Below are 23,867 nucleotides of genomic sequence, written 5' to 3' on the forward strand. Positions count from 1 at the left end.
AGGTTGGGGGTCATGGGGGGAAGGGAGGGAAAAAATGAAACAAGATGGGACTGGGAAGGGAGACAAACCATAAGAGACTCTTAATCTCAGGTAACAAACTGAGGGCTGCTGGTAGGTGGTGGGGGGAGGGATAGGGTGGCTGGGTTATGGACATTGAGGAGGGTATGTGCTATGGTGAGTGCTGTGAATTATGTAAGCCTGATGATTCACAGACCTGTACCCCTGAAACAAATAATACATTATATGTTAATAAAAAAAGAATATTAAGTAGTGAAAATATACTTTCAGGAAGATAAAGAAGAAAAACCACAATAATGGCTAAAGTATTTTCTCATTTGAACCCAATAAAATAGGTAACATTATCATCTTATATATTAGAAAACTGGTTTTTAAACAAATTGTCCATGGACACAGTTAAGATGTGACAGAAGTGGTATGTGCAACTGCATGGTCTGGCTCCATAGCCTTGGCTCTCAGTTGGTTCATCCACCAGCCTTCCACCAGCTTTCCAGCAGGCCACACCAACACAGATTCCCAGAGCCATCCATGCTGCAGTCTCAGGAGAATACTGACCTTAGCTGAAAAGTTGTTTCCTCCCAAGAGTGATAGGTAGAATTTTGAAATAAAAAATGTTAAACAAGAGAAGAAAGTTCACAATTATCTGTATTTCTTTTCCTCGGTGAGATTCAAGGTATAGCTATTGGAAATTCAATCAATGACAAAAGAAATACCCACCTATTAAGACTGTTTCTCCCTTATTAGCTAGAAATTCTGGCTCTGGGTCCCTAGTTAGGTTGCACTCAATTAAATTCCAGAATCTTAAGAATACAACAATGTAAATGAATCTCAGCAAGCAAGGGTTGAAAATGATGAACTGAGAAATGCACAGATAACCACAGGGCAGCATTAATATCATTATTGAAAGGTTAGCTGCTCAGGAAATCGACAAGGTGCCAAGAGGCCACTCACAGTGCCTCCCAAGAAATGAGAGCAGAGAAGAAACGAAGCTGACAGAGCAAAGCCTTTGTTGATATTTTCAAAAGCTGACTTTATATAGGCCGTATCCCTCAAGAATGGAACATGGCAGTATAAGGAACAAGTAACACTACAAAATTGCAGGCCAGTAAGGTCACCACCAGTCACAGGGAAGATTTTGAAAGGTTTTAGAGGATCAAGAAGGGGCATCACTACTACTCTTCTAAGTTCAGCTCTGGGGTGAGGAAAAGCACAGCTCTCTACCTGGCTTTGGGATTTCTCAGGGTATGGCTTGTTGTATTACAGAATAAATGACTTCATCATGAAATGCTCTGGAAGAAGAAATCCCGAGGCCAGGTTCAAGGGCGGAGTAGTAATATTTTTATGTCAATTCGAAAGTGACTTCTGGAATCACGGAATTCCTGTTTTCAGTCAACCCCGACTTCCTGTGCTCTTATACACACAGATACATTTATTTTGTACACACACACATAATCTTGTGTAGTGTTTCAAATAGCATACAGTGGTTTAGAACCCACATCTAAAATAAGAGATTCAGGGATTTATCTGACTGGGACCACTGAGGCAAAGTTCCTGCTGGAAGTGAGAGATGGCAGGGTTCACCAGGTTTGTGTGAACAATATGATAGTGTGAGCAGAATGAATGAGTTTTTCTCTGACTTAAATATACCTGTTTTAATTTAAAGAGAGTATGTGTCTCAGGGAATTTACTTAATGGGGTGTTAAGTAAGAGCACTATTTTTAGAATTCGTGGATGCAGCCAAAATTAAATGAGACGTTCTAATGCAGGCAGCTGAGAAAGGAAGAACATTTTAACTGGCCCTGGGAGGAAACTTCAGCTATTTCCATTGGAGTACAAAGAGAGGACAGCTCAGGACTTGAGGACATTTTAGTAGTGCAGCAGGGAAGAGGGAGGGACCTGCTACTTTAATGCAGGATGAGGAACCTCAACCAAAATGAAATGTGATGGGAATGTTTGGGACATTGCCTCTGGGAACTGTGAGAATCAGGTGAGAGGCAGGGATGAAGCTACATTCAGAGAAGATGAGGACAAGCTGGATGGTGATTTTCTATTTAAATAATAGGTTGGAACTTGAGAGTTCCTGGAACTTCATCTGAAAATTTAGGGAGTTGAATACAGACAGACTGACTTAAAATGGAGACCAAGCATGTCAGAAATGGAAATGGAACAGGCCTGAACATCAACACTTGAATGGCGCTCATGCATACAATTACAGCAATTTGTAGAACTAAATTTTTGAGGAATGCCTTCTGCTGGGTATAGTACAACAAGGTTCTCCTACTGGAGTGATCATAGTTCTTCTGTGTTTTAATTTTCACTCTTAAAGAAAAATGTGTGTATATGTGTGTTTTAATTGATATAGAAAACATGGTACTGTAACTTATGTTTTGAATTTATATAGTCTAGCTCATACTCTTTTATCTCATTACAAAACATGTTTTGCTCTTGAGCCATGTTTTGATTCAGGGACATATGTCCCCATACTCCCAAAGCTATTTTCATATCTTTAATGTAATCAACAATAGTAAATGAAAATAATCATTTCAAAATTAATTCATGTATAGTATGCTTTATTAAAAAGCTTTCACTACATTTCCCAATTAGTAGTATTAGTATATAAATTGTGAACGTGTATTTATAAAAGACATTTAGTATGTGATTAACATTGTATTACACAATTGATTCAAGCAAACGTAGATCAGACTTCTCAATTATTATCTTTACCTAAATCCTAGTAACTGTTATCACTAGTGTAAATAGGGTGAATGTAGCACAGAATGTTAGCTAGCCATGAAAACTTGTTTCTTCTTCTGGGCATACAGCTAGACTGTATTACCCACTCCCTGCTGCAGTAAGAGGCATTTCTATATGAGGGAGCTCTAGCCAACAAGATGTGACTCAAAGCGATGTATGACACTCTCATGTCTGGCCTATGAAACATTTCATGCATATCTTACATATTCTCATCCCATTTATTCTCAGTTGAATGGAGATGACCCCCAAGGAGACCCTGCAAGCCCATGTTTAATTTGGGTCTTGGATAACTTCATGGATAAGGGCCACACCAATAACCTATTTGCATAGTGAAGATACAAACTTCTATTGCTTTTGGACCATTATCCAATTTGGGGTCTATTATTGTAGCAAATAACCTACACTAACAAATATAGATTTCATCTTGGAAAAATGAATGGCTTAGTTCCCCTCCCCATTACTTAAAACGTAATAAAGTTCACAGAGAACATTTTAAAAGATTAATTGGAAATCTGAAGTCACAGTACAGTTTTGGACAAAACCATTTCAGAACTACAAGCACGCCTAAAACCCAAGGGCCCTAAGTCCTAAGGCATTCATTGTAGGTAATGAATAAACTTCTCTTTTATGCATTCCAAATGGTAGAGCTATGTCTCTTCTTTGGGAGAATTAAGACAATTGTCCCTCAAATCATTTTCCATAGACTTAATTTTTCAGAAGTCCAGTTGAGAAAGGCTGGAAGCATCACAAAAACATGGAAAATGTAGGCTTAAATATAAATTGATATATAATACACATATACAGTTTATATGTCTTTATCTTTCTTTTTTATTTTTTAAAGATTTTATTGATTTATTTGACAGGTAGAGATTACAGTAGGCAGAACGGCAGAGAGAGAGAGAGGGGGGAAGCAGGCTCCCTGCCGAGCAGAGAGCCTGATGTGGGGCTCCATCCCAGGTCCCTGAGATCATGACCTGCGCCGAAGGCAGAGGCTTAACCCACTGAGCCACACAGGTGCCCCTGTCTTTATCATTCTATATGTGTACTGATTTATTACATGTAGTTAGGTATTCTTCCAGAGTTTATAGTCTTGAACACCCTTTTGACCTGTGGGCACTGCAATCGTCCAATATTGAAACTTATACTTTTGTTTTAGCTGTATACAAAATTTACTGATACTGTTTCAAGTATCAATCATGAATTATAAATTACATGTTCTAGAGAGCCTTATGTATACATAGCACAACTTCCATGAAAAATACTGGATTTGGGACCTATTCTAAGCTGGAGGTATTGTGGGCCTATGGATCTCAGTCTTTTGCATTCATTATTTAATGGATGAATGAATGAATGATGAACAAATGAATGAATTTTGTATTTTGGGCAATGATTCTCAAACATTTATAATTCTGGGGTGCCTGGGTGTCTCAGTTCATTAAGCAACTGCCTTTGGCTCAGGTCGTGATCCTAGAGTCCCAGGATTGAGTCCCGCATTGGGTGCCCTGCTCAGTGGGGGGTTTGCTCCTCCCACTGACCCTCCCCCATTTCGTGCTCTCTCTCTCTCATTCTCTCTCAAATAAATAAATAAAATTTAAAAAATTATAATTCTACATGACTTAATTCCTCAATATTTCCACTACTCTCTGGCAGCAGAGAAGGATGAGATTGTATGGCAAATAGAATAATTGGCATTAATACTTGAAGGTTGCTCTCACTGTTGCCTGCATATTGGAATCATGAGGAATGCTCTCTAAAAATATGATACCTGGGCCCTGTCCCTGTAAATTCTGAGGTAAGTAGCATCAGGATTTTTTTTTTTTTAAGTTCTCCCATAGTTTCTAATGTGCAGCCAGGGTTGAGAAAACTGCTAGAACAGTATTTCCTTTTCTTTTTTGGTCATAAGAATTAGCTGGCAGTCTTGTTTAAAAGTTTAAGTTCTTAGGCCCAATATAGGACATTCTCAATGTGTGTCTTTGAATCTGTGTTTTGTTTTGTTTTCTTTCTTTTTTTTTTTAAATGGGGGTCCCCAGATGGTGCTTATGATTGGGAAATTTGGGAAAATACTTCATTAGACTCCAGTCTCTTCTAGAAAAAGTGCTATGGGCTATAATTCTCAGCTGTATCCCCAGGCATAGCACAGACTCTGGCTTATATCAAGCACTCAAGTATTTATGTTAATTTATAAATTTATTTACTTTTAAAGTGGAAATGGAGGAGAAAATTTTGACAAAATTTTGGGTGCCACGTATGAGTGGCTTAATAATAGAGAATTACATAAGTAGCGTTATGAAGGATTTCATGAGTTTCAGTGGGTTCTTTCAAGACCTAAATAATTATTGCATTGTAATCAACTGGTTTGCACTTAGGTATTCAGAATTCTTTGCAATATGGTATTTGCCAGTAAATATTAAACTTTATCTGAATAGCCACTTACTGGAAAAGTCACAAATGAAAGGCACATCTAAGAGTGGACTCTTTAATTTATGAGAACTGAGGAACACAGCTGTACCTAAAAATTCACTAATTAGAAATAAAACCTCATTTGCTTATTTGTATTTGCTTTTTTCAAATGTCAAACTTTTGTATTTATAGTCAATTGAAAGATAAATGCATACATCAATTGAAAAACAATTAAAATTTTTTTTGAATATTTTTTCTTTGATACTTTTTTGAAATCTTCACTGACTGAATTAAATGTCATCTTCAAAATTAAAATTCTTACACCCCTTACCAACATTGTCATTTTATGGTATTTGTCATTTGTCATCAGTAAATTGGCTGTTTTTAACTTGTCATTAATTATTTTCCTTTATTTCACCCAAAGAAGCTGACACTCAAAACCAACAGTAATTGTTCTTAGATGTAGATCTAGACCTCCATTAATTACTTAAAAAGTAATATAAAGTTATATAAAAAGAAATATTGGTATGCATGAGAATATTGTGGAGTATTTTTCCATCCTGACATATAAGGGGACAAGTGAGGGATTAATAGGGATAACAACTGTCATTTGTATAGTGCTTCACAGTTTATAAAATGCTTTCATATAAGTATCTCATGGGAGAGCAATGGCCACTCTGTGATGGAAGTACCACTATTCCATTGCATAGAGTGTTGTTCTACTATATACTTATCCAGGGAAAAGGCCATTCATTTGATCCATATATGTTTGCAGTGATGTTTGGTTTCAATGTCAAACAATTTGGAAAACATACTTTTCCAAGGGAACACAGAGAGCTGTTTGTATTCAGTAACAAGCTTTAAAGCCTTTAGCTATAAACCATGCTTTGCAAGCTCCAGTGCTGCAAAATGAATATATAAATTGGGCCAAGTGTAAGTTGGTAAGTTGGTAGGTAGTGGGGTCTACAACAAATTGGAAAGTGCATTCCTTTATAAAGCTATATACATACTACATAAAGCCAGGGGCACCTGGGTGGCTCAGTGAGTTAAGCAGCCGGCTCTTGATTTCAGTTCAGGACATGATCTCAGGGTCCTGGAATTGAGTTTCACATTCTCCACACTCAGCAGGGAGTCTGCTTGAGATTCTCTTTCTCCCTCTGAACCCTCCATCCCCCCGCCCAAATAAATAAATAAATAAACAAATAAATAAATAAGTCTTTGGAAAAAATGTTTAAAAAACATTTAAACACTACAGAGCAAGGGAAATATATCTGTGTGCTTCATATGCAGTTTCTATTCCATTCTAGCAGAACATGGGTTGTAAAAGAAGAAATAAAGCAGGAACACAGGAACACAAGAAGATCATATGAGAAATGATTTGCATCACAGGAATTGCGTTTAAGGACCGAAGCACAAAGAACAAAGTTGGTAAATGTCTGATGCTAATCCAATATCATCAGCCTCCTTTATCTCTGTGTTCTGACTTGGTTTTGCTGCTGTTGTTGTCGAGACAGCATGATATAATGTTAAGAACATTGTAAGTTAAGAATGTGACTTTGGGCATAGTTTCCATATCAGGAAAATGGAGATAACAATAGCTATACTATAGAATTATTATGAGATTAAATTAGAGCACATAGGAAGGGCTTAGCAGACCTCCTTTCATGTTGTGAGTGGTAAATCAATGGTAGGTGTTATCGTTCTCATCATCATCATTGGAAAGAATCCCTTCCTTATTCAGCCCTTCAACTTTTCCTTAGTAAATATTTAAAGATCAAAATTAACTTTCAGACCTGTATGGTAAGAAGCTTGCCAATAGAAAGGCAGAGAGTTCTTTCCTCTCACTCATATAAATCAACAACCACAGAACCAAAGATAGAGTGTCCCCTCATCTGTAAGCTGATCAATAAGCTCAAACAGCCCCTTTGCTTTAAACCATAAAAAGTATTGGGCAAAGTACGTCGGACTCTACCTAAAAGCAGCCATACTTGGACAAACTAGGCTATTGCTTTCTTGAAATGATATTCACAGAAATGTTCCAAGAATTTGGTTCAGTTAAAAATGCACTGATCAAACATCTCTGAGAGAAAGAGAGCAGGATCTCTGCTCCAGAAGCCCTGACAGGCCCAGATTAGTGGGAGAAAGAAAAATGTATACAGGTCATTTCAATGCAAAAATGCAAACATGTCCAAGTTCCTCATTCTGATGTGCATCTTTCCCTTTCTGTCTTTCAGTGGGGCTCCATGAACATTGTAGATATGCAAGGGTTAATCTGCTGTGAGAACACCGAGGGAAGACACATACCTGTTCTTCAAAGTCTAGCTTTAGCTCTATATCCTCCAGGAAGCTTTCCACTCTACTTTGATCTTTGACTTACTTGAAATCCTTTGAAAATTGCTGCTTAATCATTTTGGTCCTTAGTCATTTTCTACCTTACATGGGAAAGAAATTGTTTCACAGTATATGGTCTATGTACCCAAACAGTGTAATAAGTCCAGAAGGACTTAACTCTTTTGAGAAATATATAATGCTATATCCACATTAACCTGAAAAACTCAATGTTTTATTTTTGCCAGACTAAAGATTAGTTAAAAAAGAGTTCATAAATAATAAATGTAATAGTTTCGGACCTATTATACTGCAGACACTTATGAAACCATATTTTGTCAAATCTGAATATGTTTTGGTACAATTTAAAGCATTTAGGTTAGATTAGAAACAGAAAAAAATGGCAAATATAAATAAATCTGTTATATAGTAAATGTTCTATTTCTACTTTTAATCAACATTTATATATTTGGCCCTGTTTTATAACCTGATGGTAACAACTTGTCCTTACAGGGCAACAGAACACACATTCATTTGCCCCATAATTGAGGAGTTACAGCTAAACAAAACCTTCAGTGATCACTCATTTGTTTTAGTACCACATGCAAAATGGTTGGGATGACAAAATAACACTTCCAAAACTCACAAATCACCAGTTTCTATTATGCTAATTTATCACCTAAATCTATTTCCTAAGTACTGTTACTGAAACTCAAAGAAAAAATGTTTATTAACATAAATGCTTTAAAAAGAGAGGTAAGAAAAAACCTTAATAACAGCAAAGAAATGACTTTTGTGTGAAAAATAATAATTTTAAATGGATTGAATCCCATACATATTTACTTCCAATATCTAAGTTTCAACCACCCTCATATCTAATTTATTTTCTTTCTCCTATCTTTCATATCTGTCTCTCCCTTTCATTTCCACTGCCACTAGTGAAATTCCGCTTTTTATTACTTCTCATTTAGATTACTGCAACAACTGCTTCACTGGTTTCTTGACTTCCCCATCAAGTCAATCTTTTACAAAGATGCTGGATTAATCATCCCACACTACAATTCTGAATTTGTGATTCTTACCTCCACCACTTCAGTGCCTACTTCTTTCTTACAGAACAAAGTCTAAATTACCGTAAGTCTACGATTCGCTGGTTTCTGTGCTCTTATGCCAACTTATCTTTTTGAATTTTTTCCCCCGTCTTTTGTTTCCTACATTACGAACACTACATACATTCATATACACTTCATCCACTAAAGTGAAACTATTCATTGTTCCTAGCTATGCCTTTAACTTCCTAATCTCTATCTTCTTAACGTCTTCCCTAAGCCTAGGTTACCCTTCCAGATTCTATCCATCCTTTCATGCCAAGCTCAAATGTCCCTTCTTCCATGAAGATGTTTCTAAACTCCTCAGAAGTAATTAATATTCTTCTTTCTAAAATTTTATAGGATTTTTAAACATCTCTCTTAGAAAACTTATTACTTTATACCTACCACATACTTAGGCAAGTATTTTTCTCTTCCATTAGAACTATGAAAGCTCCTTGGGAAGGGAGTCTCTGGTAGCTCCACTTTGTAAGCTCTAATATGCCAAGTATAAAGGCTTTAAACATGGTAGATACCCAAATAGTTGTTGAACAAAAGGCTGAATGGAGTAATTACTTTTTAGGAGATTCAGAATTGTGGACTTTATACATAAGATTATATACGGGTTCTATATGAATGTTATTGATAATTATGAAATGAAATTTAATTGACTTTCAGTAATCTGACTTATTTCATAAACTAGATCAGAGGTTGTCTGGCTATTCTCCATAACACATTTGGGATTCCATAGAGGTGTTGTAAGGATCTCTCTCCTTGGCATTAGAAAATGGTAAGTGAACAGATTTTTGTACCCTGCATTCTGCCTTCGATTAAAGCTGCTACATTTTGTGTATTGGCCTTCTTGTAAGATTTTGCTTAGAGAAAGCTTTCACTGTTTAAATTTTTTTTGTTTTTAAATCCTTGGGGTTTCACCCCCTGGTACACTATAATTATTTGTTTCAAGTCTAACCTACATGAAAACATCTTCACATGAAAACTAGGTAAATGAGCTGCTGTGTTTTGGCTGAATTTACCATTAGAAAAATACCAAAACAGTAGTACAAAAATGGTGTTTCAGGTAATTTAAATCAGGACCTCCTGGGGCACCTGGGTGGCTCAGTGGGTTAAGCCTCTGCCTTCAACTCACGTCATGATCTCAGGGTCCTGGGATCGAGCCCCGCATCGGGCTCTCTGCTCAGCGGAAAGCCTGCTTCCCCTCTCTTTGCCTACTTGTGATCTCTCTCTCTCTGTGTTAAATAAATAAAAAATCTTAAAAAAAATAAATAAATCAGGACCTCCTGCAATACCTGACTTTGTATGAGACCTGACATGCTATAATAGTCATTGATCTAAATTCTGGATCTGACTTTATTGACTTGAGAACTAGCTAGCTGGTGAATCTTACAGCCATCACTCTCTTGAAAGATCCCCGAGAGGCAGTTATATAGCTTTCTATTTCTGTAAAAGACAATGACAAAACTTTATATAGCTTAGCCTTAAAGTAGTAGTCTATTGCCTAACCCACATAGTTGAAAACCCTGATTTGCAATATATCTAAGTGTAGTTACACTGTATCTTCAGTGAAGATACACTGAATTCTATCTTAGATTCCTAGTCAGTTACACAATTCTATGTTCATTATTTAGGGGGGGAAATACCTGTTTAAGTCACGGTGTATAATTGGCTGTGTCAGGTTGTGAAGGTACTCCATACCTTTGGCAACATCTACTGCAATAATTAATTTAGACTGCAAATCAAGAATCCTAGAATTTAAAAAAAAGATTTAGTGAGGATGAAGTGGTCAAAGCCAATAACACGTCTTTCTAAAAAATACCAGTGGAGTGCATGATTTGTTATTCTGTGTATCTTTCAGTCTTTTTTGCTTTATTGACGATTATCCTAAAAATTAAAAAAAAAAGTCTGGAAAAAATAACTTCTAACTCAGATCATGCTTAATTATAAATCAATTCAGATACCAAACCCTCATATTTAAAATATTCCTCTTGATTTTATAATATTTATAATGTTATACTTAATTTTTTTATAATAACATAGAATGGATTCTACTCTAAAAACTGAGTGAAACCACACTCTAATTATTGCATGCATATATCTAGGATGTGAAATAAATTAGATTAGTGCAAGGCTATTCTTTTTTAAAACTTTAAAAAATAAATGCTGTGACCCTTGGTAATTATTTTATTCTCAGCTTACATATATCTGCTTTATTAGTATGTCATATTTAGCCTAATTATTATAAGCTTCAGTTGCTAATTTAAATTCCTTGAATTTGTTATCCCCAACTGAATTCCTGTTAAGAAAGCACAGAAGTATTTCTATTCACTAAAACATAATTATTGGGCATAAATTATTAGCCACCTTTAAAATGCCACATTGCCTAGCACTCAGAGATTTCAGAAAGTAAAGGCTTATCCAAGAGGAAAGCCTCTGAAGTACTGCAAGGATAATTCCCAAGACATGTAAAATGGTAAGTCAGAACAAGAGAACCATACCTCTTCTGTTCGTGAAGGAGGGAGAACAGAGAACCCCCTGATATGTACTGAGTGACGATGGCAAACTGGCTGGGATCATTCAAGCAAGCACCCACAAACTGAATTACACAAGGATGATTGAGCCGGCAGAGAATGGACACCTCTCGGCAAAACATATCCACATCTGATTTGGAGCAGTAGGTGTTGGCTCGATAACTGGAAATGGCAGGAACAGGAAATCCTCAGCCAATAGATGGATCAAAACAAGGGGCTTGCGTGCATATGCGTCTAAAAGTTCACAACTCCTGTCTGATGCTAAATTTTCTTTGTTTGCTTACCGTTTTATCGCCACTATTTTATTCCTGCATCGTCCTTTATATACTTTCCCAAAAGAACCTAAAATTGTTTAAGAGAAATGAATAAACACATATTATCTTGAGCTCATGAAACTAAACAGACTAGTGTTTTCGTAGGTTACCTGAGCCGATAATCTCATGGAACTCAATTTCAGAGAGCTGAAGATGGAAATGTGAAGGCAATCCAGCCCTTAGGAGGAGAACATCTGCTTTCTCTGCAAATAGGAATTGTTATTTTATTTTTTAAGACAAAAACACACATAGATGTGTACACATGATACACATCTATACTTTACCAAAAATGTCATTTCCTAGTAACATTTAATTTTCCAAATACAATTGACTACTTGGAGATAATAAAACCTTATCACAAATGATCTCTATCCCTTTGCATTAAAAACATGTTAGTTTCTGTCTCTGTTCCCTGACCTTTGTTATCAGGGCTAAGTGTTTATTTCTAATCTGATCAATAACTAGCTTGTCTGTGTGACACAGCAACCCTGGAGTACAGTTCATAGCACATCATGATAACAAGCGTTATCTGGTCAATCCCTGCAACCTATCACAATGGGCTTAGCCAAATATCCATAAGCCAAATCTCAAAGGGATGCCAATTAGATGTAAAAAAACAAGAGCATGAATCATTCAGATGAAACATCTCACACCAAAAATAATTTTTAAAAGCTGAAAATTCTAAAGTTAAATATGAATTTATAGTTGAATCATATATGTGTGTGTATAATATATATTAATTTTCCTGATTCAATGGTATTAATTTCTGTGTGCTGCACACACTCAAAAATTCCCCAAAGCATTACTTATTTGGGATCTTTTGGAAAATAACTTATTTTTAAAAATTTATTTTCCTATGGCAAACTTATTCCCAATTCTCCTTAGAGATATTAATATTTGTAATTTAGACTTCATTAAAAATACAAATGTCTAAAAAATTTGATCTTTCTTTATTAGTGGGGAAATTTTCACCACTATACCTTCATGACCCAAGAAAGCATGTGCAAAAGAGTACAGCGGGTAAGGTTAATCATGGAAAGAACGGTTTGTTGATAATATTGGTTCTGCATGCAAAGTAGTCATCATTTATAGTGCGTAAAACAAAACAGAAAGTTATCATACTTGAGGCAATAGTTATCCTTTGTAATAAAATATAACAACTGTCTTATATTAAAATACCTTTTGTCATGCTTTTAATCTTCCCCAGGGGGGATGGAAGAGACACATAGGAGCCATCTAGAAATCAAATTATATTATAGAGTTGAAAGTAGCTTTTTTTTCTACATAAACATAAAGCATTATCCAAAAGAAGCAGGTGACAAAAGAAATTTGCTTAGAAAACCAAGTGAGAATATAGTTTTAACCCAGGTCTTTTTCTGGATACTGAAACTGTATAGCAAGTGTTTATTTAGAGAGTACATAAAAAGATTAAAAATAATAATAAAAACAAAACAAGGTGTAGTAGACTCTGGCAGATTTAATTTGTGTCTGGGTATGAGTATTTTCTGGCCTGCCTTAATAGATTACTGAAATGGAAAACGACTGCTCTCAGCTCACCCGGGCCTTCCTGGTCATGCATAGGCCTCATAAACATCTAGTCCAGGGAATGCTAAACCTGAAGGGACTGCAGATTCATGAGTTAGAAAACAGCTTAAGTGAAGGCTTCTTTATTTTCAGCCTCATCCAGACATAAGTTTTCTTAAAATAAAGCCAATCTGACATGTCCTCATCCCTAGCCTTAGAATAATAGTAATAGAAATAAAGGTTTACCTTCAGGCACAATATTGTAATAACAACAAACACTTATTAAGAAAGGGATACCTCCTCCAGGCTGAGAATATTCATTACAGGGCAATTCATCCTGCGGTCTCTTATAATGCTTCAGGAGTGTGACAATTGCATCGTGTCCTTCATGGAAAGACAAAAAGGACAAAGGGTCTTAATTTTTGTTTGATTTCTTCAGCTCATAATACAACTCAAAAGTGATTAGAGGTGGTTTGAAATATATGATATGTCTTGAGGGATAATATATTGTAATATGAATTCAGTACTTTCATTCATTCATTCACCTACTCATTCATTTATTCAAAATAATTCACTGAGACTCTACTACATGTGTAGCACTGTGTTAAGCACTATATTGGATAGTAGAGGTACAAAGAACAAGGTGACTATGGTCCTATCCTTAAGAAGCTTAGTGTAGTTGAATATAAATGAGAATTTCTAAATGAGGAAATATGAGGTGCTAAGGGTACCATTAAAAGGGTAAAAAGCACATATGGTAACCAGGAGAGAGGGATGTATTTTCTTTGAACGATGCATTTGGTTGACAACTGCAGCATAACATGGCACAAAGATAATTAACATAGGTTTTTGTGGCAGGAGATAGCTGTCTTCCTACAAATATTTGTACTCCCCATTCATGGGGTGATTTTGCCACTGAGAATGTCTGTTTACTCAGGGACAGTTTTCCTATTGCCCTTGCAAGCAGATGTGGCCTTGAGACAAATTCTCACCAAGGCATAAGCAAAAGCAATGCCACTTCCAGCTCTGGGGTTTAAGAGCAAGGTGAGCCTTCTCTGCTCTTCCTTTTTGCTGGCTGGATACAGAAGGTTTTAAGGCGCTAAGGGATGGGAAAAAGCTATGCACTGACCAGAAATACCCTCACTGGACTTCTACACAACTGATAAATTTCTATCATATAACACCACCCAAATTAGGGCGTCTACTACAGTAGGTAACATATTGTGAAAAATTAAAAAATGCTAAATGCTCTTCTGAGTAGACCCATGATTTTTAATAGAACTAAATGTTTTTTTTAAAATATTTTATTTATTTATTTGACAGACAGAGCTCACAAGTAGGCAGAGAGGCAGGCAGAGAGAGAGGGAAGCAGGCTCCCTGCTGAGCAGAGAGCCCGATGCGGTGCGGGGCTTGATCTCAGGACCGTGGGATCATGACCTGAGCTGAAGGCAGAGGCATTAACCCACTGAGCCACCCAGGTGCCTCAGAACTAAACTTTTTGATACTATTTTATGTTTTAACTATAAAAATAATCTATCGAAGCTAATTTATACAAGAGAAAAACAAAGTCAGCCTTAAAGACCCTGCCAAGAGACTTGTGAAATGCAATAGAACTCATTGTAAAAATGGCAAATTTTAGCAATTGAAAAATCATATGTGCTTATCCATCCCAGAGGGTTCATAGTTAACACTTGTTCAGAATACACCTAATGTATAGTGTATATGCTGATAGTTATGCCTGTTTATCAAATCGCCCCTTCAAAAAAAAAGAATGAAAATTAATAGAGCATGCAAGATCATGAGATGGAGAATTAGATTAAAAATTAGATTAAAAACTAGATTAAGGGCCGCCTGGGTGGCTCAGTGGGTTAAGCCTCTGCCTTCGGCTCAGGTCGTGATCCCGGGGTCCTGGGATCGAGCCCCACATCAGGCTCTCTGCTCAGCAGTGAGCCTGCTTCCCTTCCTCTCTCTCTGCCTGCCTCTCTGCCTACTTGTGATCTCTTTCTGTCAAAAAAAAAAAAAAAAATCTTAAAAAAAAAAAACTAGATTAAAAGCTTTTCCAAATGTTATATCCCAATACCAGTTTCTTTTAAGAAAATCAACAATAACATTGTGATGAAAATTGCTAAAATTTGTAGCAAAACTTAAATCTACAGAGTTAACAACTAGTGCCCATTTTCTTATCCACAGATTTCAATTCATGACTGGTTGATCTGTAATTTTCTCAAATCGCAGACACGGGTTATGATGAAATAATGAGGAGCTTGTCCTATTAGGACCTTTCTCTTTGTACTCTCCTGTGCTCACAATCAGGGAAACCTCAAGACCCAAATGACATGAGCCAACAAGCACATTTCTAAAGAGCCTAATACAGGCTCAGTTGGTTAAGCATCTATCTTTGGCTCAGGTCATGATCTAGGAGTCCTGGAATGGGGCCCCAATGTTGGGCTCCCTGCTCAGTGGGGAGCCTATTTCTCCTTCTCTTTCTGCCTGCTGCTCCCTGCTTATGCTCTCTGTCTAATAAATAATAAAAAAAATTAAAATTAAAGAAGAGCCTATTAGGCAGAAGGAACAGATGATGTAAAGGTTCCAAGATGGGAGGAAATATGACAGCTTCAGAAATGAAAGGTGGCCAGTGTGGTTGGAATATCACAAGCAAGGATGAGAGTGGTTCCAGAGCTGGGTGGAGAAATAGATAGGCACATATCATGTGCAGAAGTGCTTCACAAACTTTGTAGTGTGTATAAGAATCACCAAGAACACGTATTATTTATTTTCTTTAAATGTTTTATTTAAATTCAAGTTAGTTAACATATAGTGTAGTATTAGTTTCAGAGGTAGAATTTAGTGATTCATCACTTAAATATATCCCAGTGTTCAACACAAGTGCACTCCTTAATGCCCATCACACATTTAGCCCATCCCCTCACTCTCTCCCCTCCAGCAACCCTCAGTTTGTTCCCTATAGTTAAGAGTGTTTTATAGTTTGCCTCCCTCTCTGTTTTTATCTTCTTTTATTTTTCCTTCCCCTCCCTTATGTTTCTCTGTTTATTTTCTTAAATAAACACACGTGTGGAATCATATGGTATTTGTCTTTCTCTGACTGACTTATTTCACTTCACATCATCATTGCAAATGGGAAGATTTTGTTCTTTTTGATGGCTGAGTAATATTCCATTTTATATATATACACCACATCTTTATCCATTCTTCAGTTGATGGATATCTGGGCTCTTTCCATAATTTGGCTAGTATTGATAATGATGCTATAAACATCAGTATGCATATGTCCCTTCAAATCACTATTTTTGTATCCTTTGTATGAAGACCCAGTAGTGCAATTGCTGGATCATAGGGAAACTCGATTTTTAACTTTCTGAGGAACCTCCATTCAGTTTTCCAGAGCGGTTGTACCAGTTTGCATTCCTACCAACAGTGGAAGAGGGTTCCCCTCTCTCTGCATCCTTACCAACATCTGTTGTTTCCCGAATTGTTAATTTCAGCCATTCTGACCGCTGCAAGGTGGTATCTCATAGTGGTTTTGATTTGTATATCCCTTATGATAACTGATGTTGAACATTTTTTCATATGTTTGCTAGCCATTTATATGTCTTCCTTGGAGAAATGTCTGTTCACATCTTCCACCCATTTCTTGACTGGATTTTTTTATTTGGGGTTTGAGTTTGGTAAGTTCTTTATTGATTTTGGATATTAACCCTTTATCCAATATGCTGTTTACAAATATCTTCTCCCCTTCCACTGGCTGTCTTTTAGTTGTGTTGATTGTTTCCTTTGCTGTGCAGAAGCTTTTTATCCTGATGAAGTCCCGATAGTTCTCTTGTTTTGTTTTGTTTGTTTTGTTTTTTGTTTCCCTTGCCTTCTTTCCAGCAAGAAGTTGCTGCAGCAAGTTAAAAGATGTTGCTGCCATTGTTCTCCTCTAGGATTCCTGTCTCACACTTAGGTCATTCATCCATTCGGAATTTATTTTTGTGTATGGTATAAGAAGTGGTCCAATTTCTTTGTTATGCATGTGGCTATTCAGTTTTCTCAACACCATTTGTTGAAGACACTGTTTTTTGTTTTTTTTTTTTTTTTTCATTGGACATTCTTTCCTGCTTTGCTTAAGATTGTTGACCATATAGTTGTGGGTCCATTTCTGGGTTTTCAATTCTATTCTATTGATCTATGAGTCTGTTTTTGTGCCATTACCACACTACTTGATGATTATAGCTTTGTAATACAGCTTGAAGTCTGGGATTGTGATGACTCCAGTTTGGTTTTCTTATTCAGTGTTCCTTTGATTCTCTGGGGTCTTTTCTGGTTCCATATAGATTTTAGAATTCTTCGTTCTAGTTCTGTGAAAATGCTGGTGTTATTTTGATAGGGGATGCATTGAATCTGTACATTGTTTTGGGTAATATAGAGATGTTAACAAAACTTTGTTCTTCCAATTCATGAGCATCGAAAGTTTTTCCATTTCTTCGTGTCTTCCTCAATTTCTTTCATCAGTGTTTTATAGTTTTCAGAGTACAGAATTTTTACGTCTTTCGTTAGGTTTATTCCTATCTTGCAGTTTTTTGTGTAGTTGAAAATGGGATCAATTCCTTTATTTCTCTTTCCTCTGCTTCATTATTGGTATATAGAAATGTAACAGATTTCTGTGCATTGATTTTATATCCTGTGACTTTGCTGAATTCTCGCAATTTTTTGGTGGTCTTTCAGATTTTCCACATAGAATATCACGTAATCTGCAAAGAGTGAAAGTTTGACTCCTTCCTTGCCAATCTGTATGCCTTTATTTCTTCTTATTGTCTGATTGCTGAGGCTAGGACTTCCAGTACTATGTTGAACAACAGTGGTGAGAGTCGACATTCCTCTCTTCTTGAAAAGCTCTCAGATTTTCCACATTGAGGATGACCATAACTATGGGTCTTTTTTTGGTATGGCATTCATGATGTTGAGGTGTGTTCCTTCTATTCCTACTGTGTTGAGGGTTTTTTTTTTTATCAAGAAAGGGTACTGTATTTTGTCAAATGCCTTTTCTGCATCTAAAGAGAGGAACATATATTTCTTACCCCTTTTTTTTTATTATTAATGTGGCATATTACATTGATTGATTTGTGGATGCTGAACCACCCCTACAGCCTAGGAATAAATCCCACTCGGTTATGGTAAATAATCTTTCAATGTACTGTTGGATCCATTTAGTTAGTAATCTTGTTGAGACATTTTGGATGTATGTTCTTCAGGCATATCGGCCTACAATTCTCCTTTTTTAGTGGAGTCCTTTCCTGGTTTTGGAATGAAGGTAATACTGGCCTCATAGAATGAGTTTAGAAGTTTTCCTTCCATTTCTATTTTTTTAGAACAGTTTCAGAAGAACAGGCATTAATTCTTCTTTAATTGTTTGTTAGAATTCCCCTGGAAAGCCATCCAGCCCTGAAATTTTGTTTGTTGGGAGATTTTTGATTGCTGATTCAATGTCTTTGCTGGTGGGTCTGTTCAGATTTTCTCTTTCTTCCTATTTCTGTTTTGGTAATTTACGTGTTTCTAAACATTTATCCATTTTTTCCAGATTGTCTAATTTGTTGGCATATAATTGCTCAAAATATTCTCTTATAATTGTTTGTATTTCTTTGCTGTTGGTTGTGATCTCTCTTCTTTCATTAATGATTTTATTTATTTGGGTCTTTCTCTCTCTCTTTATCTCTCTCTCTGTGATAAGTCTGGCTAGGGGATTATCAATTTTGTTAATTCTTTCAAAGAACCAGCTTCTAGTTTCATTGATGGAGCACGTGTTAAACCACAGATTCCTGAGCACTACCCCCAGAGATTCTGACTGAAGGTCTATAGTGGAACCTGAGAGTTGCTTTTCTAACAAAGCCCCAGGTGATGCTGATTAGGAGTCCATACTTTGATACTATGGATGTGGCACTTTGGAGTTTAAGATAAGAAATTTGGATTTTAATGTAGGTGAGATGGAGAAACACTTTAATTAGTTGAAGGACACGATTTGTTTTACTCTTAAGAAAGATCCTATTTACAGATTAGAGCTATGGTATGTCATTCTAAGGCTGTTGTAAAGATTAAGTGAGATAATGCATGTGCCTACAATTCTAACATGTAAATATGCCTTTCAGATATTTTCACTGCTTTCTTGCCTTACTATTTTGCCTGAAGAATTATAAATGAACTTGAAAAGTCTTTTATGGAACATCACATAAATTTTTCTAAATACTAATATATTCCATTTCTATTGTTGTTGTGGTTAATTACTGCAAACTTAGTGACTTAAACAATACTTTATTATAGTTCTAGAAGTCAGAAGTCCAAAATAGTTCTCAATGGGCTAAAGTCAAGGTGTTCGTACTCCTTTCTAGAGGCACCAGAGGAACATCCACTTCCTTGTGTTTTTCCAGGCTCAAGAGGCCACTAACATTTCTTGGCTGTTGTCCCCTTTTATATTTTCAAAGCTATCAATGGCTGGCTGAATCCTTTTCACTCCATATCACTCTGACCTCTGCTTCTGCCTCCCTCTTCCACATTTAAAGACCCCTGCTATGATTTTGGGCCCACTGGGATAATCCAGGATAATCTTTCTCAAAAAGTCTTCTAATTAGCAGTCTTAATTCCCCTTTCCCATGTAAGGCAGCATACTCATAAGCTGCTGGGGACTGGACCTGGACATCTGTAGGGGGACATTACTCTGCCGACTGCCCCTAGTGTGATGAAAATATCAGTGTCCTCTGTTTGCATGTTGGTGCTGCCTTCCATTGAGCACCTCCCTTTCTTCCTCATTGCTGATGGCTATTTTAGTCTCAGGATAAAAGTAACATCACCAACAAAAAGTTCTCTGAAATTAAAATACCCCTTCATCTGTCCTGCTGGTAGATTCATAGGTTCTGAGGTTTGTCTGCCCCCAGTTTAATAGGACCTATGGTGCTTTGAGTTGTTTTTCTACTAAATTTGGTCTTTAAGCATTTGGGACCAGAAAACAAAACAAAACAACACAAAATTTCTTATTTCTGTTTCTCCTTTGGGAAAAATAAAATAACTTAAACCCCACACATTTACCCAAGCATAACAAAGTTTACTTAAATCACAAAGTCCACCTCCCTGCCTGTCTCAGCCTCTCTGTTGGGCTGACTGTGGCTGCCAGAGGAGAGGGCCTCCTGCTTTCCCTAGTGAAGCAGAAAGCCGCATCTTGAATCCTGACGGTCTGTGTAAGTCAGTGATCACACCCTTGATGTTACCTTTCATTTCAACAGCTCTCTTGGCTCCACTTGCTCTGAGCAGTTTTAATTTCCTGCCAGCACAGTGGCACAATTTGCTGGCATTTTCTTTGGGATGCTTTTCATCAAGAGCCTAATGAGTGCCTGAGTTCTGGCTGATGATAAGCACGAGGCTGCCAGGGAAATGCCAAGAGGCCCCTTGGCTCTGGAAGGCATCTCCGCCTGATTTCCCACCTCCTGCTAACTGTGGGCTGAGGCGCACACGTACGGGAAATTCTTCACTGCTATCATTGTTCTGACAAACTACCAAAGTGTATGCAAAGAAACCTGAAAACCACTAAGGCCCAGTTCCCTGATACTTGGTCACAAGGAGTTAAGCAGAAAAATGCCTTGGTGGAACTCACTCAATGGACTTGCTAAGGCTAACTTCTGATAATGGATATACCCAGATAACCAAGGCACTCTAATGGAACACATCCAGAGATAATCAAACTTCCACTAATTAAATAAAATGTTTTCCCATATCTAAGAATTTACTATCTACATCCAAGTATTTCACCCAAAACAGGAGGTTGCTATGTTATTAGCCTAATGCAGTTATAATAATGCTTTGCACTTTCAGAGGATTACTGATTAGAGCCCATGGAGGTTTTGCCAGCTTGGAGTGTCTTTCATTTCCTGCATTCCACCCTTCAAGTCTGTCTGTATTACTCAAATTCCATGCTTTCCCTTTAGTTCATCATCTTCTTCTTTTCCTTTCCTTATACTTGGAGTGATTCCTCCCAACCACAAACCTCTTTGCTTTTAACTTTCTGCACATCTTTATTTTATAACCTAGATTGTTTTTTAAGGCTACAATCCATCCAAAGGGCTGTTACATAGACAGTTTAGTATGTATATCATGGTCATATATACAACAGAGGATTCAAAATTATTCAAGAAGGAAAAGGACACATTTTACTATATTCCTGTAAGGATATCTCTCTGACCCTACAATTTTGTCTTAGGAACAATGAATGCTGTTTACTGCTATGAAAAATTATTTTAATAGCAGAAGAAAACTTGTTATGAAAATTATTTTAATTACTAGGTCTGAAGGTTAAAAGTAAATGACTCTAGTACTAAGATCATCTCCCTGACATTGTGAGTCTGAGGCCCTCTGGGTCTAAGGTAGAAAACATAGGGATTAGGTCTTGATTATATAAGCCAAGGAATTCCTATTGACCTCACATGTTCAAAATGCCTAGGTTATTAAAGTAGCAGTCTCAGGCCTTCTTTGTACATACTAAAGGAGGAAGCTTTCACAGCAATTATACAGCCAAGACTTGGCTCAATATTTTGCTATCTCCCCTTCTTATCATTCTAAAAACTCACTTTCCAAATGCACTGAAAAGTGGAATCACTTTGATGTTTGTTCTTCCTTCTGCCAAACTTGGCCCACACATTATCATTTAAATAAGAGACAAGAAAAATTCAAGACTTGCTATATCTTCTCATCATTTAAATCCAAAAGATAGTTTCATAAGAAAGGGTAAACAAAAATAAAGCTGGGGGCATCACGTTACCTGATTTCAAGCTCTATTACAAAGCTGTGATCACCAAGACAGCATGGTACTGACATAAAAACAGACACATAGACCAGTGGAACAGAGTAGAGAGCCCAGATATGGACCCTTAGCTCTATGGTCAATTAATCTTCGACAAAACAGGAAAAAATATACAGTGAAAAAAAGTCAGTCTCTTCAATAAATGGTGCTGGGAAAACTGGACAGCTATAAGTAGAAGAATGAAACTCGACCATTCTCTTACACCATACACAAAGATAAACTCAAAATGGATAAAAGACCTCAACGTGAGACAGGAATCCATCAGAATCCTAGAGGAGAACATAGGCAGTAATCTCTTTGATATCAGCCACAGCAACTTCTTTCAAGATATGTCTCCAAAGGCAAAGGAAACAAAAGTGAAAATAAACTTTTGGGACTTCATCAAAATCAAAAGCTTCTACACAGCAAAGGAAACAGTCAAAAAAACAAAGAGGCAACCCACAGAATGGGAGAAGATATTTGCAAATGACAGTACAGACAAAAGGTTGATATCCAGGATCTATAATGAACTCCTCGAACTTAACACACACGAAACAGGCAAACATCAAAAAATGGGCAGAAGATATGAACAGACACTTCTCCAATAAAGACATACAAATGGCTATCAGACACATGAGAAAATGTTCATCATCCCTAGCCCTCAGGGAGATTCAAATTAAAACCACATTGAGATATCACTTTACACCAGTTAGAATGGCCAAAATTAACTAAACAGGAAACAACATGTGTTGGAGAGGATGTGGAGAAAGGGGAACCCTCTTCCACTGTTGGTGGGAATGCAAGTTGGTACAACCTCTTTGGAGAACAGTGTGGAGATTCCTCAAGAAATTAAAAACACAACTTCCCTATGACCCTGCCATTGCACTCCTGGGTATTTACCCCAAAGATACAGATGTCATGAAAAGTAGGGCCATCTGTACCCCAATGTTTATAGCAGCAATGGCCACGGTCGCCAAACTGTGGAAAGGACCAAGATGCCCTTCAACGGATGACTGGATAAGGAAGATGTGGTCCATATACACTATGGAGTATTATGCCTCCATCAGAAAGGACGAATACCCAACTTTTGTAGCAACATGGACGGGACTGGAAGAGATTATGCTGAGTGAAATAAGTCAAGCAGAGAGAGTCAACTATCATATGGTTTCACTTATTTGTGGAGCATAACAAATATCATGGAGGACAAGGGGTCTTAGAGAGGAGAAGGGAGTTGGGGTAAATTGGAAGGGGAGGTGAACCATGAGAGACTATGGACTCTGAAAAACAATCTGAGGGGTTTGAAGTGGCGAGGGGGTGGGAGGTTGGGGTACCAGGTGGTGGGTATTATAGAGGGCACAGATTGCATGGAGCACTGGGTGTGGTGGAAAAATAATGAATATTGTTTTTCTGAAAATAAATAAATTAATTTAATTAAAAAAAAAGAAAGGGTACACACATCCCTCTTCCCCCATATTCTTGCCTGTTAATCACCAAATCACCAGAACCAAACAAGAATGCCACCAGTCCTTCTTCACCTTGAGAAAAGAACCCACAATTGTTAACGTTTTTGCCAAAAGAACTCTATATAAACCAAGTTATTTAGCATTCTTCTTTCCCTCTTTTCTCTCCTTCCCATTTGGCTTTTCTTTTCCCATTAGAGATCAGCTCAAGTAACATTTTCCCAGGGAAGCCCTTCATGATTTCTCAATTTTAAATAGTGTCCTTAAACTTTTTACCTTAAACTTTTTACAGTGTTGTTTTTCCTTTTTGTTTTATTCGTGAGAGTTTTTTTTTTCCTGATAGTTTCTATTTGTTTTCTTGCTCATGACCCACCTCTTCTGCTAGAAATACAAACTCCCTAAGAACAGGGAAAATTTGTATGTCTAACTCACTGTTTTACCTCAGTTCCTAGCAGAGTGTCTACCACATATTAGGTTTGTAATAATTTTTTTTTGAATAAATGACTGAAACCAGGTATGAGAAATATAATGTTGAAATATAAATGCCCTTAATCTTATAATGAATGCTTTCTAAAATAAAAGAAAAAAATAATGATACAAGCGCTAAAATTTTATTT

The 23,867-nt window shown here is 36.9% G+C and overlaps 1 protein-coding gene across 1 annotated transcript in view; it reads right to left on the reverse strand.

Annotated features, from left to right (window-relative positions):
• Positions 1–23,867, reverse strand: part of LOC116566999 (serine/threonine-protein kinase TNNI3K-like) — a 315,363-nt gene that overhangs the window by 150,733 nt on the left and 140,763 nt on the right. The window contains exons 14-19 of the mRNA XM_032301742.1: positions 13,270–13,356; positions 12,628–12,684; positions 11,559–11,651; positions 11,419–11,476; positions 11,102–11,296; positions 10,247–10,351 (exon numbers count right to left, since the gene is read on the reverse strand). Coding sequence (XP_032157633.1) covers positions 10,247–10,351; positions 11,102–11,296; positions 11,419–11,476; positions 11,559–11,651; positions 12,628–12,684; positions 13,270–13,356 — 595 coding nt within the window. The remainder of the gene's footprint in view (positions 1–10,246; positions 10,352–11,101; positions 11,297–11,418; positions 11,477–11,558; positions 11,652–12,627; positions 12,685–13,269; positions 13,357–23,867) is intronic.

The sequence above is a fragment of the Mustela erminea genome, chromosome 10, assembly GCF_009829155.1.
Source record: "Mustela erminea isolate mMusErm1 chromosome 10, mMusErm1.Pri, whole genome shotgun sequence".
NCBI classification, from domain to species: domain Eukaryota; kingdom Metazoa; phylum Chordata; class Mammalia; order Carnivora; family Mustelidae; genus Mustela; species Mustela erminea.